The following is a 19,168-nucleotide window of genomic DNA, read 5'->3' as shown; positions in this document are numbered from 1 at the left end:
GGCGTGTGGTGTGTGCGCTGGAGGATGGAGGATGGAGGGGGACGCACCCGCCGATGTAGAAGTTTAGGTCGCGGTGGACGCGGTCGAGGGTTGTGGCCATGACTTGGATGTGGGTGGTCAGGTGATTGTGGGACTGTGTATTCTTTCTTCCTGTGTGTCTTGAAGTGAAGTCGTCGTGCACTTTTGCCCGGCTAAGATTTCCCTCTTCAGCCCTACGGAGATGGCCGACGGTGATGCCGTGTGATGAACTTTATCCTTCCCTCCTTGCCAGCCTTCCATTGCTCCTCTTCTTCTTCTTCCATCTCCATCTTCTGTACCTTGCTACACGTCCACTTCTCCTTCGAAATGACCGCGGCATAGAGATAGCCTGATCTTCGCCAGCTGCTCGGCGACTGTGACGCTGCAACAGCCGGCACAGAAGGCAGCACCCCTGGCAAACGGCAGTAAGGATACTCTGCAGGGCTACACCCTGCAACATATCTGAGACACATCGGACATGTCTTGGACTCCTCGGAGTTCTCGCCTGGTCGTTGTACAGACTGGCAATTCATGAAGCCGTTCGATTCTACGCAACATGCCGTGGTGCCCTAGAAGCCACAACAAGCCTCTTTGTTCCAGCTTCATTCACGCTGTACCGAACACCGCTCGGCACCGAAGAAGAAGGAAATGACTTGCGATCGCCGTTGCGAGTTGGTCGACATGCACTGTAGAGCTGTATAGTAGGTTGTGGACTGCGATTGGCAGCTTTGTAGCACAATGTCGTCAAGCAATGCTATGTGGCTGTTATGTACCTCCGTCCTTTACCGCTGCGCATGAGGCCACCAGGGCTGAGTGATTGCTTCTTCATGCCGCCCGGGATGCCGTCGGTCGGCGACGACGCTTTCATCGCCAGGGCATGTCCGACGTCCTCTGCATCAACGCTGAATTCGACAACACCTGCATCCTCCCGATAATCACGGAGTTAGAAGCTCCACGGAGATCCTTCGGCCGTCACGACTCGTGCATGCATCTGCGGATCCTAAAGTCTACCAGGATGATGCCTGCAATTCCGCAAGCCCTACAGTTTCAACCTCGGATGTCTGTAGCCCTACGAGACTGCTGCTGCGAACCGTGGAGAAGAAAAGACTGGGTAATGAGGTATACTGTGTGTTGAACACGATCTGCCGTTCTGCAACCATGCAGCTTGGCGGTGAGGCACTTTCTGTCTGACCGGCATAGAAGGTGTCACTGATTTGGAAGGGCTGAGAGAGACCAAGGGAGGCTGAGGTAAGGCGGATGCTGTGAACCACGAGCTGCGTAAGGCGTCTTCCTCTGCAGATTGCATTATTGTTCCTCTCACAACGCTCAGATGGCACCGGATTGACACTCGTATACCATGATTGGACTCGGGTATATTGCACAGGTCTCCTTGTACCCCCAAACCGTCCACCAGAGTTTGTATGGTCCAGTACTTTGCCCGTCCTAGTGCCCGCCGCGGGCGCCTTACTTTTGGTCGGGGTAGAGCGAATCCTGTTCGGAGAAGAGTCTAAAACCCGGCCGGCTAGAAGCGAAGCATGGAAGTACTGTAGGAGGTACTGCGCAGCTGCAGAAGGGTGCAAGCATTAATTTTCTCTGGATCGTGGCTGAGCAGCTCGGCAGCTCAATGTGGAGGAGCGACCGAGCGAGGGCATGTCCAATAGACACCTCACTTTGGGCTCTCGCTGGTACCTTGGTGCTTCTCTCCATGGCGTCGAGGGGATCTCTGCAAAGTAGGGCTAGCCCTCTTGCAACTCCCGGATCTGAAGGAAGTACTCGACTACTGACAGATGAGAGTCTGGGTCCGGCTCTGCTTCTACTCTTTAGGTCGGTCGTGTGTTGTGCCTGTTCCTGTCGACTACTCTACTGGCTCGCTCGTCAGCAGATCGACCTACCACTGACACACAGCTCTCACGCCCCTCTACGCACACTCTTCCACTCTCCCACTCTCCCGTTCCTCGATCCCTTCGTGCGTGTGTGTGTCGCGGAGACGCCGTAAGCGCCAGTCTCCTCGCCTCCACCCCTCCACAGTCACCGTCTCGCCACGCCGGTCGGTCGGTCGGCCCTTTGTGGCGACCCTTTCCCTTTCCCTCTCAGCTGAGCCCGCAGCGTGTGTGGAAAGCTTGTCTCGTGTATCGCTGATGCCGAGCCGTGAGACGTGAGACGGGAATTGAGAGTACTTGGAAACCATGTCCGGAAACCCCTCCATCAGGATCTCTCATCCTCAGCAGCAGCAGCAGCAGCAGCCGCCGACGCAGAGCCCACCCCGCGATCCCACACCCCCGTCCGTCGTCGCTTCACCGATGGCCATACCCAAGGCCCGCGAACACATCTTTCCACCGCCTTTACCTCCGCCGACGACGCTATCGGACATGGCCGCCGGTCATGATCCCGGCTGGCAATGGGGGAACGATGGATCGGACTTTGGACGACCTTCGAGTTTGAAACAGGGCAGCAGTCTGCTAGGAGGAGGGTCACGGTCGAGGGATTATAGACTGGAGAAAGAGCACGAATACCCACCACATCATGCTAGCGAGGAATTCTTACGGCGAGGCAGCTCGTTGTCGACGATTACGGGTGTGAGGGACCGCGACATGTCCGACGGTCGCTTGACTCCGAGTGATGATGGTGGAAGCATAACGAGACAACTCTCGAATCATAGGTATGTGCGGAGTGGGTGGATATACAATGAGATCAGTCGAGGATGTGGAGATTCATGAATGCGCACATCGTGTCGCTTCTGTCTCGCAATCTACAAGTTCAAGAGAACTGACCTTCACATTCACGTAGATTACAAGGCGAACGACAACTCGAGCAGAGAACGCTGGAACATTCGTCAAACTCATACGACAAGCACCTACTCAGCCGGATTGGAGGTCCAAATGGTCACACAACACCGAAGCGAGGCTCCCAAACTTCCGTGAGCATGCAAGAAACCGCACAACTTGCCCACGCCGAGAGTGAACGATGGAGTGGACTTCGACCTCTAACAATGCCCGATAGACGTCAATCTGGAATGAGCTCCCCAGGTTCTTCGCGCTGGCCATCGTCCGGAACATTATCTCCAGGTTTCCAGGGATTCTTTGATCACGTACATCCGGAGAACAGCCGCAACAACAGCCTGCACAGCCTACAATGGCAATCACGGAATGCAAGTTTAACATTCGACGACAGCATGTCGCAACGGGGGAGTTACGACATTTCCATGCATCAACACGACGACTCGACGGATGATGGTCCGATGAGCCATCTTAATCTTCAAGATCGAAGTCCTGGCTCGGAAGACTTGCACGGTGCTCGAACGGGCGACAAAAGGCGAGCATCTTCACCACCGAGAGATCCATCACGAGATGACCGTATGTCTGTTGGCAGTTCTAGCGCGGGTGGAATACTCCAAAGGAGATCGATACATCAGGGCCTGGGCAGAGACTGTCCAGCCAACCGGTACAACTCCTCAATATCTTCAGCTTCTTCATTCGGGCCACGGAATGGATCACTAGGGTCCTCCCTCGGCATGGGAAGCATTACAAGTAATGCCACCAGCTATGGATCCGGACGTGTCTCTCCCAGCAGCACCCTCTCTCCCGCTTTCGACCCGGAATTCCGATCAGCATTGCAATACAGCGTGAAAACATCAAATCCAGAAACCAACTCCGCCATGAACCCTCCCTCCCGCCACATGTCCGAAAGCGTCGCAAGTCCACGTATCATCGGACCCAGCGCACCACAATCCCGCCGAACCAGCATCACACAATCCAACGGCGCTCACATGTGCGAATGTTGTCCGAAGAAACCCAAAAAGTTTGACACACTAGAAGACCTCAGGTACATTGCATTCATTACGTACTTACTTCAGCTCAAAACCCACTAACACCTCTCTCTTCCCTCACTCACAGACTCCACGAATCCGAAAAACAATACACCTGCGCCTACTGCCCCAACCGCTTCAAAAACAAAAACGAAGCCGAACGCCACCAAAACTCCCTCCACCTCCGTCGCCACTCCTGGTCCTGCGCGGCTTTGACCTCCGCCCACCGCGCCTTCCACCCCTCCACAGCATCCACCACCTCCCCCTCCTCCAGCGGCCCGAGTGGATCCGACATCTGCGGCTACTGCGGCGACGAATTCCCCAACCCTCCCAATTGGGATGCTCGCACGGAACATTTGAATGCAGTGCATAAATTCGGAGAATGTAATTTGGGGAAAAAGTTCTTTCGAGCGGATCATTTTCGTCAGCATTTGAAACATTCGCATCAGGGGACGAGTGGGAAGTGGACGAATCTTTTGGAGGTGGCGTGTATGAAGGATGAGCCGATGCCGGAGAAGAGGAGTGTTGGGCAAGGGGCGGAGAGGTTGGGGGAGGGGAGGGGATTGCAGCTGGGGCAGGCGGAGTCGGCGACGTGATGGGGAGGGGTGCATGAGGCGGGAGGAGTGGTTTTATGATTTGATGATTGCATTTGCGAGAGATAGGAATGAGGCTGTCCAAACAGGAGCAAGGAGTAATGATGGTTTGACGAAGGAGGAGGAACTTGAATGAGCATGAGCATGAGCATGAGAAGGAGGATTCGGCCGTGTGCATGTCATCTGCATTATTTCGGCGTTTGCATTGGTGGTGGTCAGGTGGTATCCAGACCACGACCCACCCATTTCCGGTTTTCGGAGGAGGCTAGAATGCCTCATTTTCTTTTTATGCGTACGGCAGCTTTGCGTGTTCATACTTTTTCGGCTGGACGAGATCACTCAGAGCGAGGAGAGAAATAGGTTTGCGAAATGGCTTGCAAATCATATGTATATCTGGCTACGGCTAACGAATTGGAATGGAGGCGGTTCAGTGCAGTCAGTCTGCTCGACTTCTGTCCAATTGACTTTGTACTGATTGATGATGCTACACTGTTCATCCCCTCCAAACTGGTGATGGAGGACGTGGACTCGCACGCAACATACCTTAGACACATTCTACGGCTCCACACGCGAAGTCGGTCGAAGGGATCACAATTTGGCGTCCTCCGACGCACGCACGCAAGCGACTCACGTTTCGGGTCCGAAAAATACGACCTGTCCCGCGAAGCAAGGAACATCCTGGAGGTGAAGTGAAGTGAATCACTATGAAGTCCATCCCCAACATCGCACGTCTCTCGGACGCGGACGTGCACGCCAACTTCGCTTGAGTGTGCGGTTTTTTGATTTGACGAAAACGTCTCTGTTGAAGGTCGTCTTGGCGAATAGGAAAGATGTCGATCGTCGGACGGGTTTAGTTTGAAGGATGGATATCACGGCGTCTGGACTCGTTGCCAAGAACGAGATGTGCGAAGATCAACACCTCGCGAAGTGTTACGAGGGTCGCCATTCGTGTTCTTCACGAGATAGTTTGTTGGAACTGCGAAGTCCACTCTCCTGCAGACTGCATCTCAGCACCAAAACGGCCCTGTTGCGGCACCTCTGCGGCAACAAAACGGAAAGCCGAATTGAGCGACTTTCACATGCTACCGGTTCTCATTGCCGTTCTTTAGCAAAAACAGTGCCGAGCCGACCGAGAGAAAGGTGACGAATTCCGGGTCTCATCGTGATGACTGATGAGCACTTATAAGTTTTGTGGTTTTCCTGTATTAGTCCGGAACCGCTGATTTGCTCTATTTCTTTGCGCTATCGAGAATTGGTCATTTGCAAGCAATTTGCGAGACTTTGCGTCGGACACTGCTGCTAGGCGCGACATCGTCGAAGTCTACAAGTTTTGTTGGACCATGTTTGGCGAGACTGGAAAGTAACGTTTTTGGACCGAATGGATCTGTCGTATCCGGCTTTGCATGAGTCCGGCGTGCTCGAGGGACCTTTTCGGACGTCATCATGGTAATATTCGTTCTTCTTCTTCTTTCTGCAGCAACAGAGTTTACTGCTTCGCTTAATGGGGAACTGTACGGGCCTGCATAATGGTCTGGACCACCATAGACTCCGGCCCAAGATTTGCGAGCGGGAATGGCCGGTGAACCATTTCGGCTCGGTCGTTTATTGTTGCCTATGAAGTTTCAGGAGTTTACATCGCATGTCTGTGAGTCGTGTCTGTTTGTCTGCGAGGTGACGAAGATTGTCAGAGCGAGATGTCCGCAGTAGGTAATGTCGACGGCCTTTATGTTGTCGTGAACATGTGCCTGCTTCGCGAGACCGTTCGAAAACACCATGTCTGCCGGTATGTAGTAACGATGACGAGAGATTTGCAACCGTCGTTCAGATCTGTTCTTGTGATTTGTGGAAATTCCCCGAAGCATAACACTCAGTCCCGAGGTTGGATCCGCCGGCAGGCATTTGTAAACCAGTGGCTTGACGGCAGTTCAACTCAGCTTGCTTGTCTCAGCCATGTGAGGCTCGGGCATGTCTTTGCATTACAATTCTGAAGTCCACAGCGCTCCGAAGGGGGACATGTGTCTCAAGAAGTGAGCGAATTGGCGTGAGCAAGTTCTTTTTGATGATAAGCAGACTAGGAGTCTGGATCAGTGATCAAGCAAGTTTCACCGAGCATTGCGCAAAGCTAGAGGAACTCCCGGCACTGCTGGCAGTGGTGTGAAATGCACGCACCGCCAAGCGTTCGGCGCATTTGGCATCGTGGTACTGCCGGTGGTCTGACCTTCTAGCGCATTTCTAGAACGTCCACTATTTCCTCCGCGGCAGGTCCTTGACGATCGTGTACCGTTGATCTAGGCAAGTAGAGCCGTGCTAAAGACGATGAGCCATATTGCGTGCTCTGCAGGGGCTTTGGGCGACGGGGTAATTTGCAGCGGCGTGCAGTAGACCAGTACCGGTGATATGGACGCTTTCCGCGACGACTAGAGCAACGGCGAGGCGTTCGAGTCAAGGGCCTCGTGGCGGTCAATGAGACATGCCGGGTGCGTGCCACATGGTGCCCATGCGACGAAGCGTACCGATAGTATGGACAACTTCCGGCACACCAAGGACCGCGCTGGCGTGAGTGGTCAAAGCCACAAATCAAATTTGAACATCCGGCAAAGAAACTGGCGGTACAAGCCGCGAAGAAAGCTTCGGCGAGTCTCGTGTACTCAACACGGAGATATACCCGATGTAGGCAACGCATTTTTCGAAGGCGGCGAAATGCGGCATTGAGCTTGCGGACATGCGCTCCGAGGCATCTTCCCCGTTCGTCCGCGTTTTGGTACCTAGCATACAGCGGAGCGGCTCAGTGAACAACGAGCAGTCGACCAGAACGTTTCATTTAGAAGGCTGGAAAGCTTTCATTCGGCCAGTCGAGGAGAACGCGGCCTTTGACGGTACCAGAGACATTCTCGGTTGGGTAGAGTACAAATGCGGCTCGTGGTTATGCTTCCTGTGACCTGCTTCGCAGAACGTACTGGATACAGTCTATTGTTCCTGCTATCGCGGCGTATGTGGTGAATCTGCAGGGACTCGGAGAGTATGTGGACGAGGCAAGCGGCAGCCTGAGGATGATGGCCAATTCTGCATAGTTTCGTATGTAGGTAAGCCGGCAGATCCCCACAGCATCGAACGATCTTGGACTTATCATTGGAAGTCCTGACGACTAATCCCGACTCGAAAACAGTCAATGGGTTTCGTCGCACATGACAAAGGTGCTCCGTGGCAGCTGTGTGCGCTCAGGCCGCAGCAGAGGAGGTGTTGCAAAGCCGACTGGCGCACATACACTTCGATTCCAGGATCTCCAAGCTTCAGCTCTCCATGTTTTGTAGGCATGAGCGGAAGTATGCCCGTTTCACGACCTCGTACAGCCGTACATTGGTGTCTCTCGGCGGGGCCGTCGATGTTCGATACACTGAACCTGAGCTGGAGGGAGCCTGAGAATTCGTATGAGAATTCATGGTTTCGTCGAAGGCGAATTTAGGCTCGAGAATCTTGCTCCCGGTGCAAGATGCCGACGTCGCGGATGTGACGTCCACCAGTGCGCTTCATCGGCTTGAGAAATGGCTGTTCAACTCTATGGTCAGCAGTTGACTTGCAATAGAGTAAGATGAATCGTTCAGAGGTGTTTCTCCAAACTCGAACACTCACCAGAATGGTCGGAGGCCAACAGGCGCCAACATCGCATTGTTTGAACATGGCTTTCGCGCAGCCCAGCGCCTTGTTCTGAATGAGCCCGCTCACAGATCTTTCGGAACACTTGGAAAGGCATTCGGATTCCTCAGACGCTCCTGATTCCGCTTCGCTGCCTGCACATCTCTCTTCCGCTGCAGTCGCATCTGATAGAAGTGCTTCTGCAGTTCAAAAATCCTAGGACCTTCAACCTTGGTTTTCTCAGACTCCTTCTTGCTTTCAAGTGCTTTCAATTTCTCCTCCTGCTCCTTCTCAAGCTCCTTGTCCTCATCCGCATCATCTTTCTTCTCTTCCTTCGTCTTCTTGCCATCCTTCTCGTGCTCCTTCTGGCGTCGCCGGTCCAGCTTCTTCTTCATCTTGTCTTGAAACTCCTTCTTCAGCTTTTCGATCTCCTTCTCGATCTCTTCATCCTTCTTCTTCTTGGCAAGATCTTCGGCGTCTTTCGCGATCGCGAATTTCGAGTCGAGAAGATGTCCTGGGCATATGTAAAAGAAGTCGTCGTTGTCCGGAGTGGTCAGGACGGTCGGAGTCGGCTTGTAGCAAATCCAGCAGGCTTTTGCACTCGACTCGGCTACGAGCCGACGATGGTACAGGTTCTTGGTGGCCATCCTTCGGTCCAGATGCAAACGTCCAGTCCAGTTCTGTTGTCCAGACTGCGCAGAGATCAAAGGGCGTTAGAGGAACTTTTGTGCGACCAGCAGCCAGCTGGAGGTGACGTCGGAGGAGAGCTTCTCCCCTTGTCGATCAAGCTCCAAATGCGTATTAGCGTCTCGCGATAAGAGCTTATCCTGGCTCGACGCGATTTTCTGGCGATCAGCGAGAATGACTCCAATGCCTCAATCAAAACACATTGTGTACGGCTAGAGGACTTTCCATCGCACTACACACTCCGGAAATCCTCATCAACCTTCTGACTTCCCCCGACATACACGATGGCTTCTGCAAATGATGCTCCAGCAGCTGGCAAGCTTTGGGGTGGTCGCTTCACCGGCGGGACAGATCCAATCATGGTCCAGTACAACGAGTCAATCTACTTCGATCGCGCCTTCTACTCGCAGGACATCCGTGGCAGCATAGCATACGCCAGAGCCAACAAGAACGGCGGTCTACTCACAGATCATGAGTTTGCTGAGATTGAACGTGGCTTCGGACTGGTCATGAAGGAATGGCAAGACAACAAGTTCGAAATCCAGCCCGGCGTCGATGAAGACATTCACACGGCAAACGAGAGAAGGCTTGGCGAGATCATTGGCAAGGAAATCGCGGGTAAGCTGCATACCGGACGCAGCCGCAATGACCAAGTCGCAACTGATATGCGATTGTGGCTCCGTGACCAGCTCGACAATCTGGAGGGCTTCCTCGTAGCTTTCCTCAAGGTGATCGCTGCCAGAGCTGAGAAGGACATCGAACATGTCATGCCTGGATACACTCATTTACAACGAGCTCAGCCCATTCGATGGAGTCACTGGATGCTACTTTACGGATCCTTCTTCGCCTCCGACCTTGAGAGACTGCGTGAGGTCAAGGCCCGTGTGAATCGAAGCCCGCTCGGATGTGGAGCCCTCGCTGGAAATCCTTTCAACATTGACCGAGATGCCATTGCCAAGGAGTTGGGCTTTGACGGCCTCATCATGAACTCAATGGCCGGCGTGGGTGATCGTGACTTTGTGGTCGAGTTCATGCAATGGGGTACTATGCTCATGACGCATCTTTCTCGCTGGGCCGAAGACCTCATCATTTACTCCACGGGAGAATTTGCATTTGTGAAGCTTGCGGACACTTACTCCACCGGCTCTTCGCTTATGCCACAGAAGAAGAACCCTGACTCACTGGAATTGATTCGAGGAAAGTCGGGACGTGCATTCGGACACATGGCGGGACTCATGATGAGCATCAAAGGCATTCCGTCCACCTACAACAAAGATCTTCAGGAGTCAGTCGAACCCATGCTCGACCATGTGAAGACTGTTGGCGATAGCATTCAGATCGCTACTGGAGTTCTGTCTACGCTTGCCATCAACCCGGAGAACATGATCAAGTCACTGTCTCCAGATATGCTCGCTACCGACCTGGCAGACTATCTCGTACGCAAGGGCGTGCCGTTCAGAGAGACACACCACATTTCTGGTCGAGTGGTGGCTTTGTCGGAGAGCGAGGGCAAGCCCATGGATACGTTGACATTCGAGCAATTGCGAAGCGTCGACAGTCGTTTTGAGAAGGATGTTCTCGGAGTGTTCGACTACCAAAAGAGTGTGGAAATGAGGTCGGCCAAGGGAGGCACAAGTCGAAGCGCTGTGATGGAACAGATCGAAGCAGTGAAGAAGATCCTGGCGGTGGATGCGTGATGCAGGTGTTGTCAATAGATCCGAGGTCGGTGAGCTCTTGTTTCGCGCTCAACAGCGCAGCATATACTTCCAATGTAGCCGCAGACTGGCGGTGCACTGTCGCCGTGTGACTATTCGAGGTATGTCATATCATTCATCTTCCTCATCTCACTCCTGCCCGGCACGACTTGCAAGATGACGATGAAGGATTCGATGCGTTGATGCCGGAAGATTCTGGTTGTACGTTGACAAGTATGAGCCGCGGTACTTGAGCGCAGCGTCACCATCACATTGGACAATGCGAGGTCTTCGGGCGGGTTCCGGAGCGAACCCTAAGTGATTGACGATCCGCCGTCGAAAGCCATCACAAAAGCCATGATCACCAATCTGGGCACTTCCCCGACCTCTACCACACACATAATAACGCCATCTTCCAGCCATAGCACGGCCGGGATCGATTCCATGCTGTGCTGCCGCCCGTGCACTGCCGAGCCAACAGATCATGGGTGACACAATCGGGATGCCGTACTGTTGTGTGATCCTTCGTCGGCAGTCCAAGACAAGCCAGCTGACCTCTCGGCTCGACAAGCCATTTCTAAAGATCGACTTCGGGGCATTTTTTTCTCCGAGATCGTCAAGCAATTTGGCAGCGGATCAGAAGGCTCCATCAATTCCTACATAGTCAAAATCTGTCCAAGCAGAGACCGGAGGTCTTTGGCTTGGTCGGGGCCGTACGGAACATAATTCTCGAACCTGGCTTGACAGGCTTGAGAAACTAATGCATACACATGGCATACTCCGGGGTCGAGAACAAGGAAAACGAGCCCGACGCAATGGAAGCAACCATGTGCTAGGACCGCGGCGTACGGGTTCCACGGGGGGTTCAAACCACGTTGAACGCCCACGGCGTCATTAGTCGCAAGCCCTGTTGTGGACGTTGAACCATCGCGAAGCTAATCTGGTACATTCATCACACTTGCGATGCAGAAGAGAATATGCAGGGGAAGGTTCTTTAGCATACTGGACTACGTCGTTGTTGCAGAATCACCACGTGTGCCATTCGTAATGCCGGGGTCTAGACCTTTCGTCGCGCCAGCAGAGCGATTTTAACAGACAGTCGATTACGATCGCATGCATCTTGAAGGGATGAAAAGTGCCTCGAGTACAGGACCGTGTCTCCGTGCTTTCATGTTGCGTGCTCGCGGGTAACTAATCTCGCCTTCTTCCGCGAATTTCACACATCACTGCTCGTATTCTTTGACAAGTCTGGGACGGCTGGGGCCTGGTTGGAGTTCCTGTTCGCCTAGGCATGCCTTAGCCGCATATCGTCCCAGCAATCTGGATCGGTGGCACTTTCAACAATTGACCTTTTATCCGTCGAACTCAGGCCTGGTGTACGCAATGCGAAGGTACCTCGTAAGGCGTTTCAGTGTCACTGGCCATGTTAAAGACAGACTCGACGGCATGTGGCTGAACACGGCACGGGCATCGCCGTCCACAGGCTACACGACGCATAGCCGATGCTCGATTGATGCAGTACGCCATGCATGCGTAACATGGAGGTGCAGAGACGGCATGCAGACGTTTGACAAGTGCCGTGAGGAAATTCGGGCGTGGTCTGACCACCGCAGAGTCTTCAGGGGTTCAACGGCGGAGGTGATACAATCCATGAGAGGGTTGCTGGGATGGCCATCTTTGAGATTCATGCGAAGCCAACAATAAATTGCTCAAGCTACCGTGCCCTTCATGCAGATGCTTTCGGGTCTTCGCGGCGATGTGTCCAAAACATACCTCCAGCGACACTCGCTGCTAATGTTGTAGCAATCCCATTCTAATGCCTTGTCGTGATAGTCGTGATTCATCCCACCTCATCCATTATGCTCAACTGGTCGCCATGGTTCCCTCGGAGCCTCCAGTGCTACCCGAGCAGACGTGTTGAGTTCGTTCGTTACATCGTCATCTGCTCAATTGGGGCATTGGAGACCCGAGCCGCAATGCCAACAGGAAGTGGGCAACATCGCCATTCGGTCCTCGTTCTGCTTGAGTTGCATGCCCATGGTGTCGATCCGGCGGCTCAGCGAGACGAGCTGATAGCTGAAGTTCTCCATCAATTCCGCAAGCTTCTCTAGACTGTGGTCCTTTCTGATTGGCTGTCAGCAAACCATTGCGAACAATGTCAGGCATGGCGAGACGAACTTTGTTGGTGGGACCTCTCGATACTGGCAGTCGATGTTTTGCTCCTTGCAAGCTTGACAAGGCTGTTCACCATCACACTTCTGCTTCTTTTTCCGACACTCTTCGCAAGCCTGCGCAACGTCAGTGCCTGACCAACATTGATGTTGCTAGAAGCGAACGCGGGCTTACAGTTGGGGTGCGCTTTGCTTTTACGCGGGGCGTGGCAAGACTTGGACTGATCGGGACAGCAGGAGTCTTGTGCGAGCCCGCATGCTGAGACCGTGGAGTCTCCAGTCGAGGCGGTGGATCCTCAAACGATGCACTTTGCGGTGAACCATTTGCTTGAAAGACAAATGACTCTGAAAGAGCTCGAGTCGACAACTGCACGGCAGGTTGTCCGAAAGTGATCGCCTCATACTCATATGATGGCGTGAGGTCTTGGCCGGCAAAGTGGTTGTATGTGTACATCGGGTGTCGAGGAGGAGTGGTGGGATAGTAGGTGCCTCGGTGACTCATGGGTAGGCCTTGAGGAGGATATCCGTTGTGAGCCATTCTGACAAGCGCTGACAAGCAAGTAGGGCTGGCCTGGAATATATGGTGGTAGTACAATGTCGTAGTGACGAAGGCGTATGATCAGAAAGATGATTTCGGGTGGGGCGATTCGTAGAGTACAGGCAGTCTTTGTGAAAGGCAGGATGATCGGGGAGCAAAGGTCGCAGGCGAGACTTGTTCAAGTAATGCTCCAGGACTGGGGCTATGTCTTGTACGCTGGTAGGTCGGCATGGTGCATTTGGCCCTAAGGTGCTCTCCTCTCGAGGGTCCTCGACTGATCCAACTGTTGCTTGCGGGTCTCACACTTGGCGAGGGTCAAGCCACAATCCCCGAAGAGGGAAGGAGGTGCGGACCTGGAGCTGGAGCAATCCGCAGTGTCATTTCCGACATGTGAAGCGGCTGAGCGGCGACCGGTGGTTAGGCCTAAGACACTGGCCCGCGGGGCCCAAAGTAACCATCGTAATGCCCTACCAATGAGACTTCGAGCATGTAGAACAGCCCGTCAAATGCCCGGTACGAAGACCGCATGGATCGTCAGAAAGGGTCGAATTTCATCGCTACAAACGGCATGCCAGGCGTAAGGTTGTATATTGAAGCTGCTGGAGTTGCTGGGTGTCTTCCCTCCAGATCGAATCAAGTGCTGGTCACAATAGTGCCACTTGAAGCATAGCAGCATGCGGGAGACTTGGCCTCGTTGAGACATCCGGACTCTGATGCAACTGGAGAAGACCGTCCATAGGCGAAACTTGAGTTCGCAATACATCTAGCACCGATTCCGGAGGGGGCGGCTGGAGTATCAGACGGCCATGTCCACGCCGTAGCCACGAGACCGCGACTGCGTGTATCGTGTATTTGAGTGGCTAGCCCCAACATCAACAGGGACCTGCATGAACTTACCAGTGCTTCGGAGAATTGGTTGCAAAGACGTGTCTCGTCTTGTTAGTGTGGAGTGTAAGTGGAGGTTCTGAAGACGCCAACCAAGCCGCCTTGTCGGCTATCAAGGTCGGCCAGACGTCGGGAGCGGGCAGTCCCGTTTTTGCCGGTGGCACTTGCTCCCGAACTGACTTTCACTCGACTCCTCTAGCTTCAGCGCTATCGTGGTTGGTGCAGACTCTAACTCCCTGAGTACCGGCATTTAATATCCTGCTCGTGACATCTGGTACGTGGGCTCTAACATTCGCATGACCTGTTCGGAGGCCACATACAATACGGAAGCAGAGCGCAAGGACGAGGACACACAAAAGCGCGCGAATCTGGCCATTACAAGAGGGCCAGTGGAGGCCCTTCGCTCCGCCATACAACTCGACCGGACTCTCCGCGAGATCACGCAACACCATTTGCAATGATGCCGCGGTTCCGTGGGTCTCTGACGAACCGTCAGCTTACGCACAGCTCCACGCGAAACTCTCGAGCCAGAACACCTCAACAGAGAATAGTGCTTCACCAAAATTCCGCCTATCGACGATTCTACTTCCGTCGCGACGCTCGGCAGGGCGGTTCACAACTCGTCAGTAAGAATGCCACGGCATGATCCCTCCACGGTCCGCGATGAGTAGCAGTCTGCGAACGACAGTCGAAAATGAGTGTTCGAGGTGGATTGTTGGAGTTTCCAGAATTTACAGAAAACATTCACCAAAGATCCAATGCAATCCGCCCGACATCTCGTCATCTCTGGCTGAGCCCGATTCTCAGCATACCTGGCACAGCAATTATGCTCTGATCATGACTCGCGATTCCACTTGGTGGTACTAGTACCGAGGAAAACTTGTTCATCGTTCACTCGGCAACTCACCAAGAGCCGGAAAGACGACCCTACGCGGCGAGTGAGGAGGCCTGATGATCCCGCTTACAGTATACTCCCATGTGGATTTGCACACGCTTCTCCACGTTTTAGTAGAAGCAAATCTCAAAGGCTGTGGCGTTTGTGAGCGGTGATGACAGGCGCAATTGCGTCTTCATCATCAGGAATACGGTGGTAGCCGTAAGAACATCCCTCTTTGCGCAGAAGCAATATCTGTTTCCACAAGGATTTTGCAAGACCGTGCTGCGATGCACTTGAGACGCAGTGGTGGGGAATAGTTGCAGTGACTGCAGCATCACCGTCAATGGTGCATCAAACTGCTCAAAGCCACTGCGAGCCTCAACGACACACGTGTCCGATGGATGCCACGATGTGGCGGCTAAATGCTTCGCTGAAGGAACACGCCGACAACCGTCGTCCGGTCTAACGAAACTTCACCAATAGTCATGAATTCCCAGTCCCAACTGTTGCTTTATTATACTTCCGCTCATGGATTCCAAACAGATACGATGGACGCTTGTTCGGGTCTGGCAACAAATTAATCACGAGTGGGACCACGACTCGGACTTATAGTGGACGCATGGAGAAGCTTTCACTCAATATAAGCAACAAGATCGTCGAAAACGCCACCGGCCATGGCTCCGTCCGTACGAATGGACCAGGCGGCAGACCACCTTCTTCAACACGTTCATCCTTCCCTCCGCGAAAGACACGACATGGTACGTGCAGTTGAAACATGGCTGAGTCCCTTCTTCACATGTCTCACTGGCAAATCGCGGCCTCTACAAGCATTCTCATGGCGCTGCTCGTTCCTGAGTGTCTTGCATTGACCATGGTTGTTGTGTTCCTTTCCGCTACCCGGCCGGCGTCAACCAACGAACAAGCGTTTAGCAAAAACAGCCGACGGCTTGGCAAGTTGGAATCTCAGGATCAGACTTGGCCATCGAAACCTGGACGCTGGATAGATCTACAGCTTGCGAACTTGAAAAGTGTCGTTTCGCCGACTGAACTCAATGGAGGGTTCAAAAGCATCTTGCGGCCAGAGTCAGCGGACTATCATGTTGCCGCTTTCGAAAATTCCACGTCCTGCTATTTGCTTTAGTGCTAGCTTTCAACCGAGATCTGTCGACCACTGTACCCAAGATCATTGGGGGAGGAGCGAAGTCCGATTGTGCGCCAGACTAGCAATGTGGCTCTACCGAGACCTCAGGAGATGCTGCACAGGGAATATGACAGCAGCTCTGTCCGCTCGGCGCTGTTCATTTTAAGAACCGTTCGCATCGATACTATTTGCACGGCGGCCAAAGCCGTCTGGCTGCGGAACACCACGGCCGACAGGGCGCACTCGATCATTGCAACAGTACACCGAACTCAACAGACCTGCCAATTGTGCTCCGGAAGCCAGACGCTGGAGAAAGCACACACGAACGAAACGAATGAACTCATCGCAGTCCAAACAGGTTGGTCCATGTTTTAGTGCGGACGATCTTTGCCTTTTCTCTCCAAAATCTGGACGGGGATACTTCCTTTTTCGTCTTGCCATGCCGCCTGTGCCACATTCCCCCACTTCCTGGAGCAAACGCGGAGCCGCCAACGACTGATCTGCCTTCAAGTCATGGTCTTCGAAGAACGCAAGCGAGAGTTTCCAATTGTGATTGGTCCAGTGTTGTTGGAGTGCAAAAAGCTCTCCATTCCTTTCTCATCCTCAACTAGCAACGAGCCATGTCGGGATGGCCGACATACGGGCGGCTCATACTCACTGAACAGTGGCGACCACCCAAGCGAGGCCTTCGGACTTTTCGCAAAGACCGGCAAACCCTTGTTCAGAGGTCTCACATCTGCGCATGTGCAACTGCCTGAGTAACCTGGACAGAAAATACTGCATCTCACGACGATCGGCTGTACCTCCCTCTGTCATGTCTCCAACATCCATGCCGCGCGGCAAAAGCAAGACATGGCGTTCCTGCCTCGAGCAATTCCACGAATGCTCTAGACCATTGGTCGTCTGCCCGACTGCGAATCAACAGAGACGAGCCCAGCAAGGTCATCAATCGGTAATTTATGCGGGCCCGAACACTCAGGGCCGCCGTCGAGGGTGGATCAATCTTTTGAGCTTGCTGATCGCGTTCTCTACAACTGGTCTGCGGCATCTCATTGGGTACAGGGCGGTCCCATCGTCTGTAACTGGACCGTACACACTCGTGGACTGTGTGTTGTGGTCGACTCCCCTCCGGAGCACAGCGTCGAGTGATCGATACCCGATCTCGCCATTCTCGGTCGGTTATGGTAACCACGTTGAGATGGATCGTCTTCGGGTCCCGATTCGAGGAGATGGTGAATGGTCATATCACAGGTACCGTCCATGATCAAGCCACGGCCCAGCAGACGAACTTGCGTACGCCTCCTCATCCACCGCAACGTCCGATCTAGAATTACTGAAAGTCACGCGAGCCATCGCCGCCGAGGAGAAGTTTCCGACGTCAGGTTCACCCCATAGCAGTTCCTCGCGGTGGCTGACCCCTGAACTCAACGTGGAAGTTCCGAACTCTGTCAAGAAGACTCCGGCGAGATGGTCTAGATGTGGTTGTCCACCGCCGAGCTTCACGACCTGATTACGAAGTGACACGAAGTGACTTGATGCCGTGGTCGTCAGCCATCACCTTCCGAGCTCAGCCTACGGCGCCAGCCTTTCTGGAGCAAGGTCAGCACTGCCAGGTATACAGGACGGTCGAGATGTGTTCATTCACTGATTGAGACTCGCGTCGAAACATCACTTGCCAGAGAAAGTGCCGACGACCACAAGGTTGCGCAATCGTTGCATTCATGCCGTACCGTCGTGCGCGAGAGTATGCATGAACCACCGCTTCGTGTGATTGATCATTGCCTCTCACGCTGCAGGCCTTCCCCAACACCTCCACCACATCATCCACATGCTGCTCGTTTCTCCGATCTTACCCAACAGTATTGAAAACTCCGCCAGTATATCTACATCTCCGCGCCGGTCTCTACCACCCTTTGCCCTTTTGCGATAGTCGGCACGAGCGACCTGAATAACAACGCCGCAAACTGTCACGCGGGGAGCAGACGGCAGGACGAAAGCTTCCAAACTTCCAGACAATGCTGTCCTCTCATCGACACGTTCGAGCCGCTCATCGACGTGGTTGTTTGGTCGCGAAGGATTCATGAACCACTGTTGCAATATTGACGAGCTTCTTGTTGAATCGTTAAGCGAGGTGGTCTGGACCTGTCGTTCCAAGAGAAACTAATGCAGGTGAGCTGATCTGCGTTCGTGCGGACGCACGTCGATCGATTCGGTTGGTTTGGGGTCTGCTTGGGTGGTGATCTTCACCTCAAATTTCTACTGCTCGGGCAGAGGTAGATCTTGCCGATCGCCACTTCATGTTACCTTTGAACTTGAAAACATCGTTTCCTCATCCCCTACGACATCACATTGATGCCTCTCGGACACGCAACTCTACGGCCGCCGGCCAAAGCGGAGATTCCGGAAGGCTCAGCAAAACTCAATCAAGTGAAGTGCTTCTCCGGAGAGGGGTAAAAGGCGCTAGGCAGGTTGGGTCACAAGATAGAGACGTCCCTGTTGATCTTGGTTCATCTCGTACTGGCATGGATGTAAGGGGAGTTGGGCAAACTTCAATTCGGCCCTATCGCTGGCAGAACCCTCTTCCGCGCGGGATATGACGCTCCCTGCACTTGTTTGCTCGTGCCTCGTAAACGCTGGTTCAGTTGCAATGCATGGGCAGCACTTAGCTGGGAGTATACCGGAATCAAAGCCGATCACAACGAAGTCTACTCGGGACGAAAGGGTTCGACGGAAGCTGCGATCGTCCTCCGTACTGTACGTCCGCCGAGTTGAACGATCGTGGTGGGCTCCCTTAATGCAATTCTTTTGCTTCTTCTATTGGGAAGCGCAGGATTTCCTGTTCAATGGCGTTGACCCATGGGCCGTTGCTTGCATTCAAGCCTGCAAAGGGAATTGGAATCAGGCAACATTCGGCAAATCGCCAATAAGATACATCCCCTGGCTCTGTGATGTGACGAATACAGCCTCCCTGCTTTGCAGTGACTGCGAAGGGTACCGCCACGACCGATCATCATCACGACAGTCGATCGAGATCCTTCAGGAAGAAGCAGACCCTCAGCAATGCCGAGACGCATTTGCCTTGCCGTTATCAACTGATCCACGATGCAGCTCTTCCAGACCTTGCAT

General features: G+C 53.5%; 5 protein-coding genes across 5 annotated transcripts; 3 read left to right on the top strand and 2 right to left on the bottom strand.

Annotated features, from left to right (window-relative positions):
• Window positions 1-3,694: 3,694 nt before the first annotated feature.
• MYCGRDRAFT_50257 (uncharacterized protein) lies at window positions 3,695-4,419 on the top strand (the record flags this gene model as incomplete). Its single annotated transcript, XM_003848027.1, has 2 exons — window positions 3,695-3,840; window positions 3,912-4,419. The coding sequence occupies 2 exons, from the start codon at window positions 3,695-3,697 to the stop codon at window positions 4,417-4,419; spliced, it is 654 nt and encodes a 217-aa protein (XP_003848075.1).
• A 3,722-nt stretch (window positions 4,420-8,141) lies between these two features.
• MYCGRDRAFT_18783 (uncharacterized protein) lies at window positions 8,142-8,684 on the bottom strand (the record flags this gene model as incomplete). The annotated part of the gene is made up of 1 exon (XM_003847967.1): window positions 8,142-8,684. A coding segment is annotated over one exon (543 nt), but the record flags the coding sequence as incomplete, so codon positions are not given.
• A 283-nt stretch (window positions 8,685-8,967) lies between these two features.
• MYCGRDRAFT_101803 (uncharacterized protein) lies at window positions 8,968-10,433 on the top strand (the record flags this gene model as incomplete). The annotated part of the gene is made up of 1 exon (XM_003848028.1): window positions 8,968-10,433. The coding sequence occupies one exon, from the start codon at window positions 9,021-9,023 to the stop codon at window positions 10,431-10,433; it is 1,413 nt and encodes a 470-aa protein (XP_003848076.1).
• A 1,831-nt stretch (window positions 10,434-12,264) lies between these two features.
• On the bottom strand, window positions 12,265-13,240 carry MYCGRDRAFT_106406 (uncharacterized protein; the record flags this gene model as incomplete). Its single annotated transcript, XM_003847966.1, has 3 exons — window positions 12,265-12,554; window positions 12,609-12,718; window positions 12,777-13,240. 3 exons carry the CDS (start codon window positions 13,137-13,139, stop codon window positions 12,377-12,379), a joined length of 651 nt encoding a protein of 216 aa, XP_003848014.1.
• Window positions 13,241-15,575: 2,335 nt separating this feature from the next.
• On the top strand, window positions 15,576-16,804 carry MYCGRDRAFT_97182 (uncharacterized protein; the record flags this gene model as incomplete). The annotated part of the gene is made up of 3 exons (XM_003848029.1): window positions 15,576-15,659; window positions 16,049-16,400; window positions 16,554-16,804. 3 exons carry the CDS (start codon window positions 15,576-15,578, stop codon window positions 16,802-16,804), a joined length of 687 nt encoding a protein of 228 aa, XP_003848077.1.
• Between the last annotated feature and the right edge of the window lie 2,364 nt (window positions 16,805-19,168).

This window comes from Zymoseptoria tritici, chromosome 12 (genome assembly GCF_000219625.1).
Source record: "Zymoseptoria tritici IPO323 chromosome 12, whole genome shotgun sequence".
Taxonomy (NCBI): Eukaryota; Fungi; Ascomycota; class Dothideomycetes; order Mycosphaerellales; family Mycosphaerellaceae; genus Zymoseptoria; species Zymoseptoria tritici.
The sequence above is the reverse complement of the archived record's forward strand: the minus strand, read 5'-3'. Positions and strand labels throughout refer to the sequence as shown.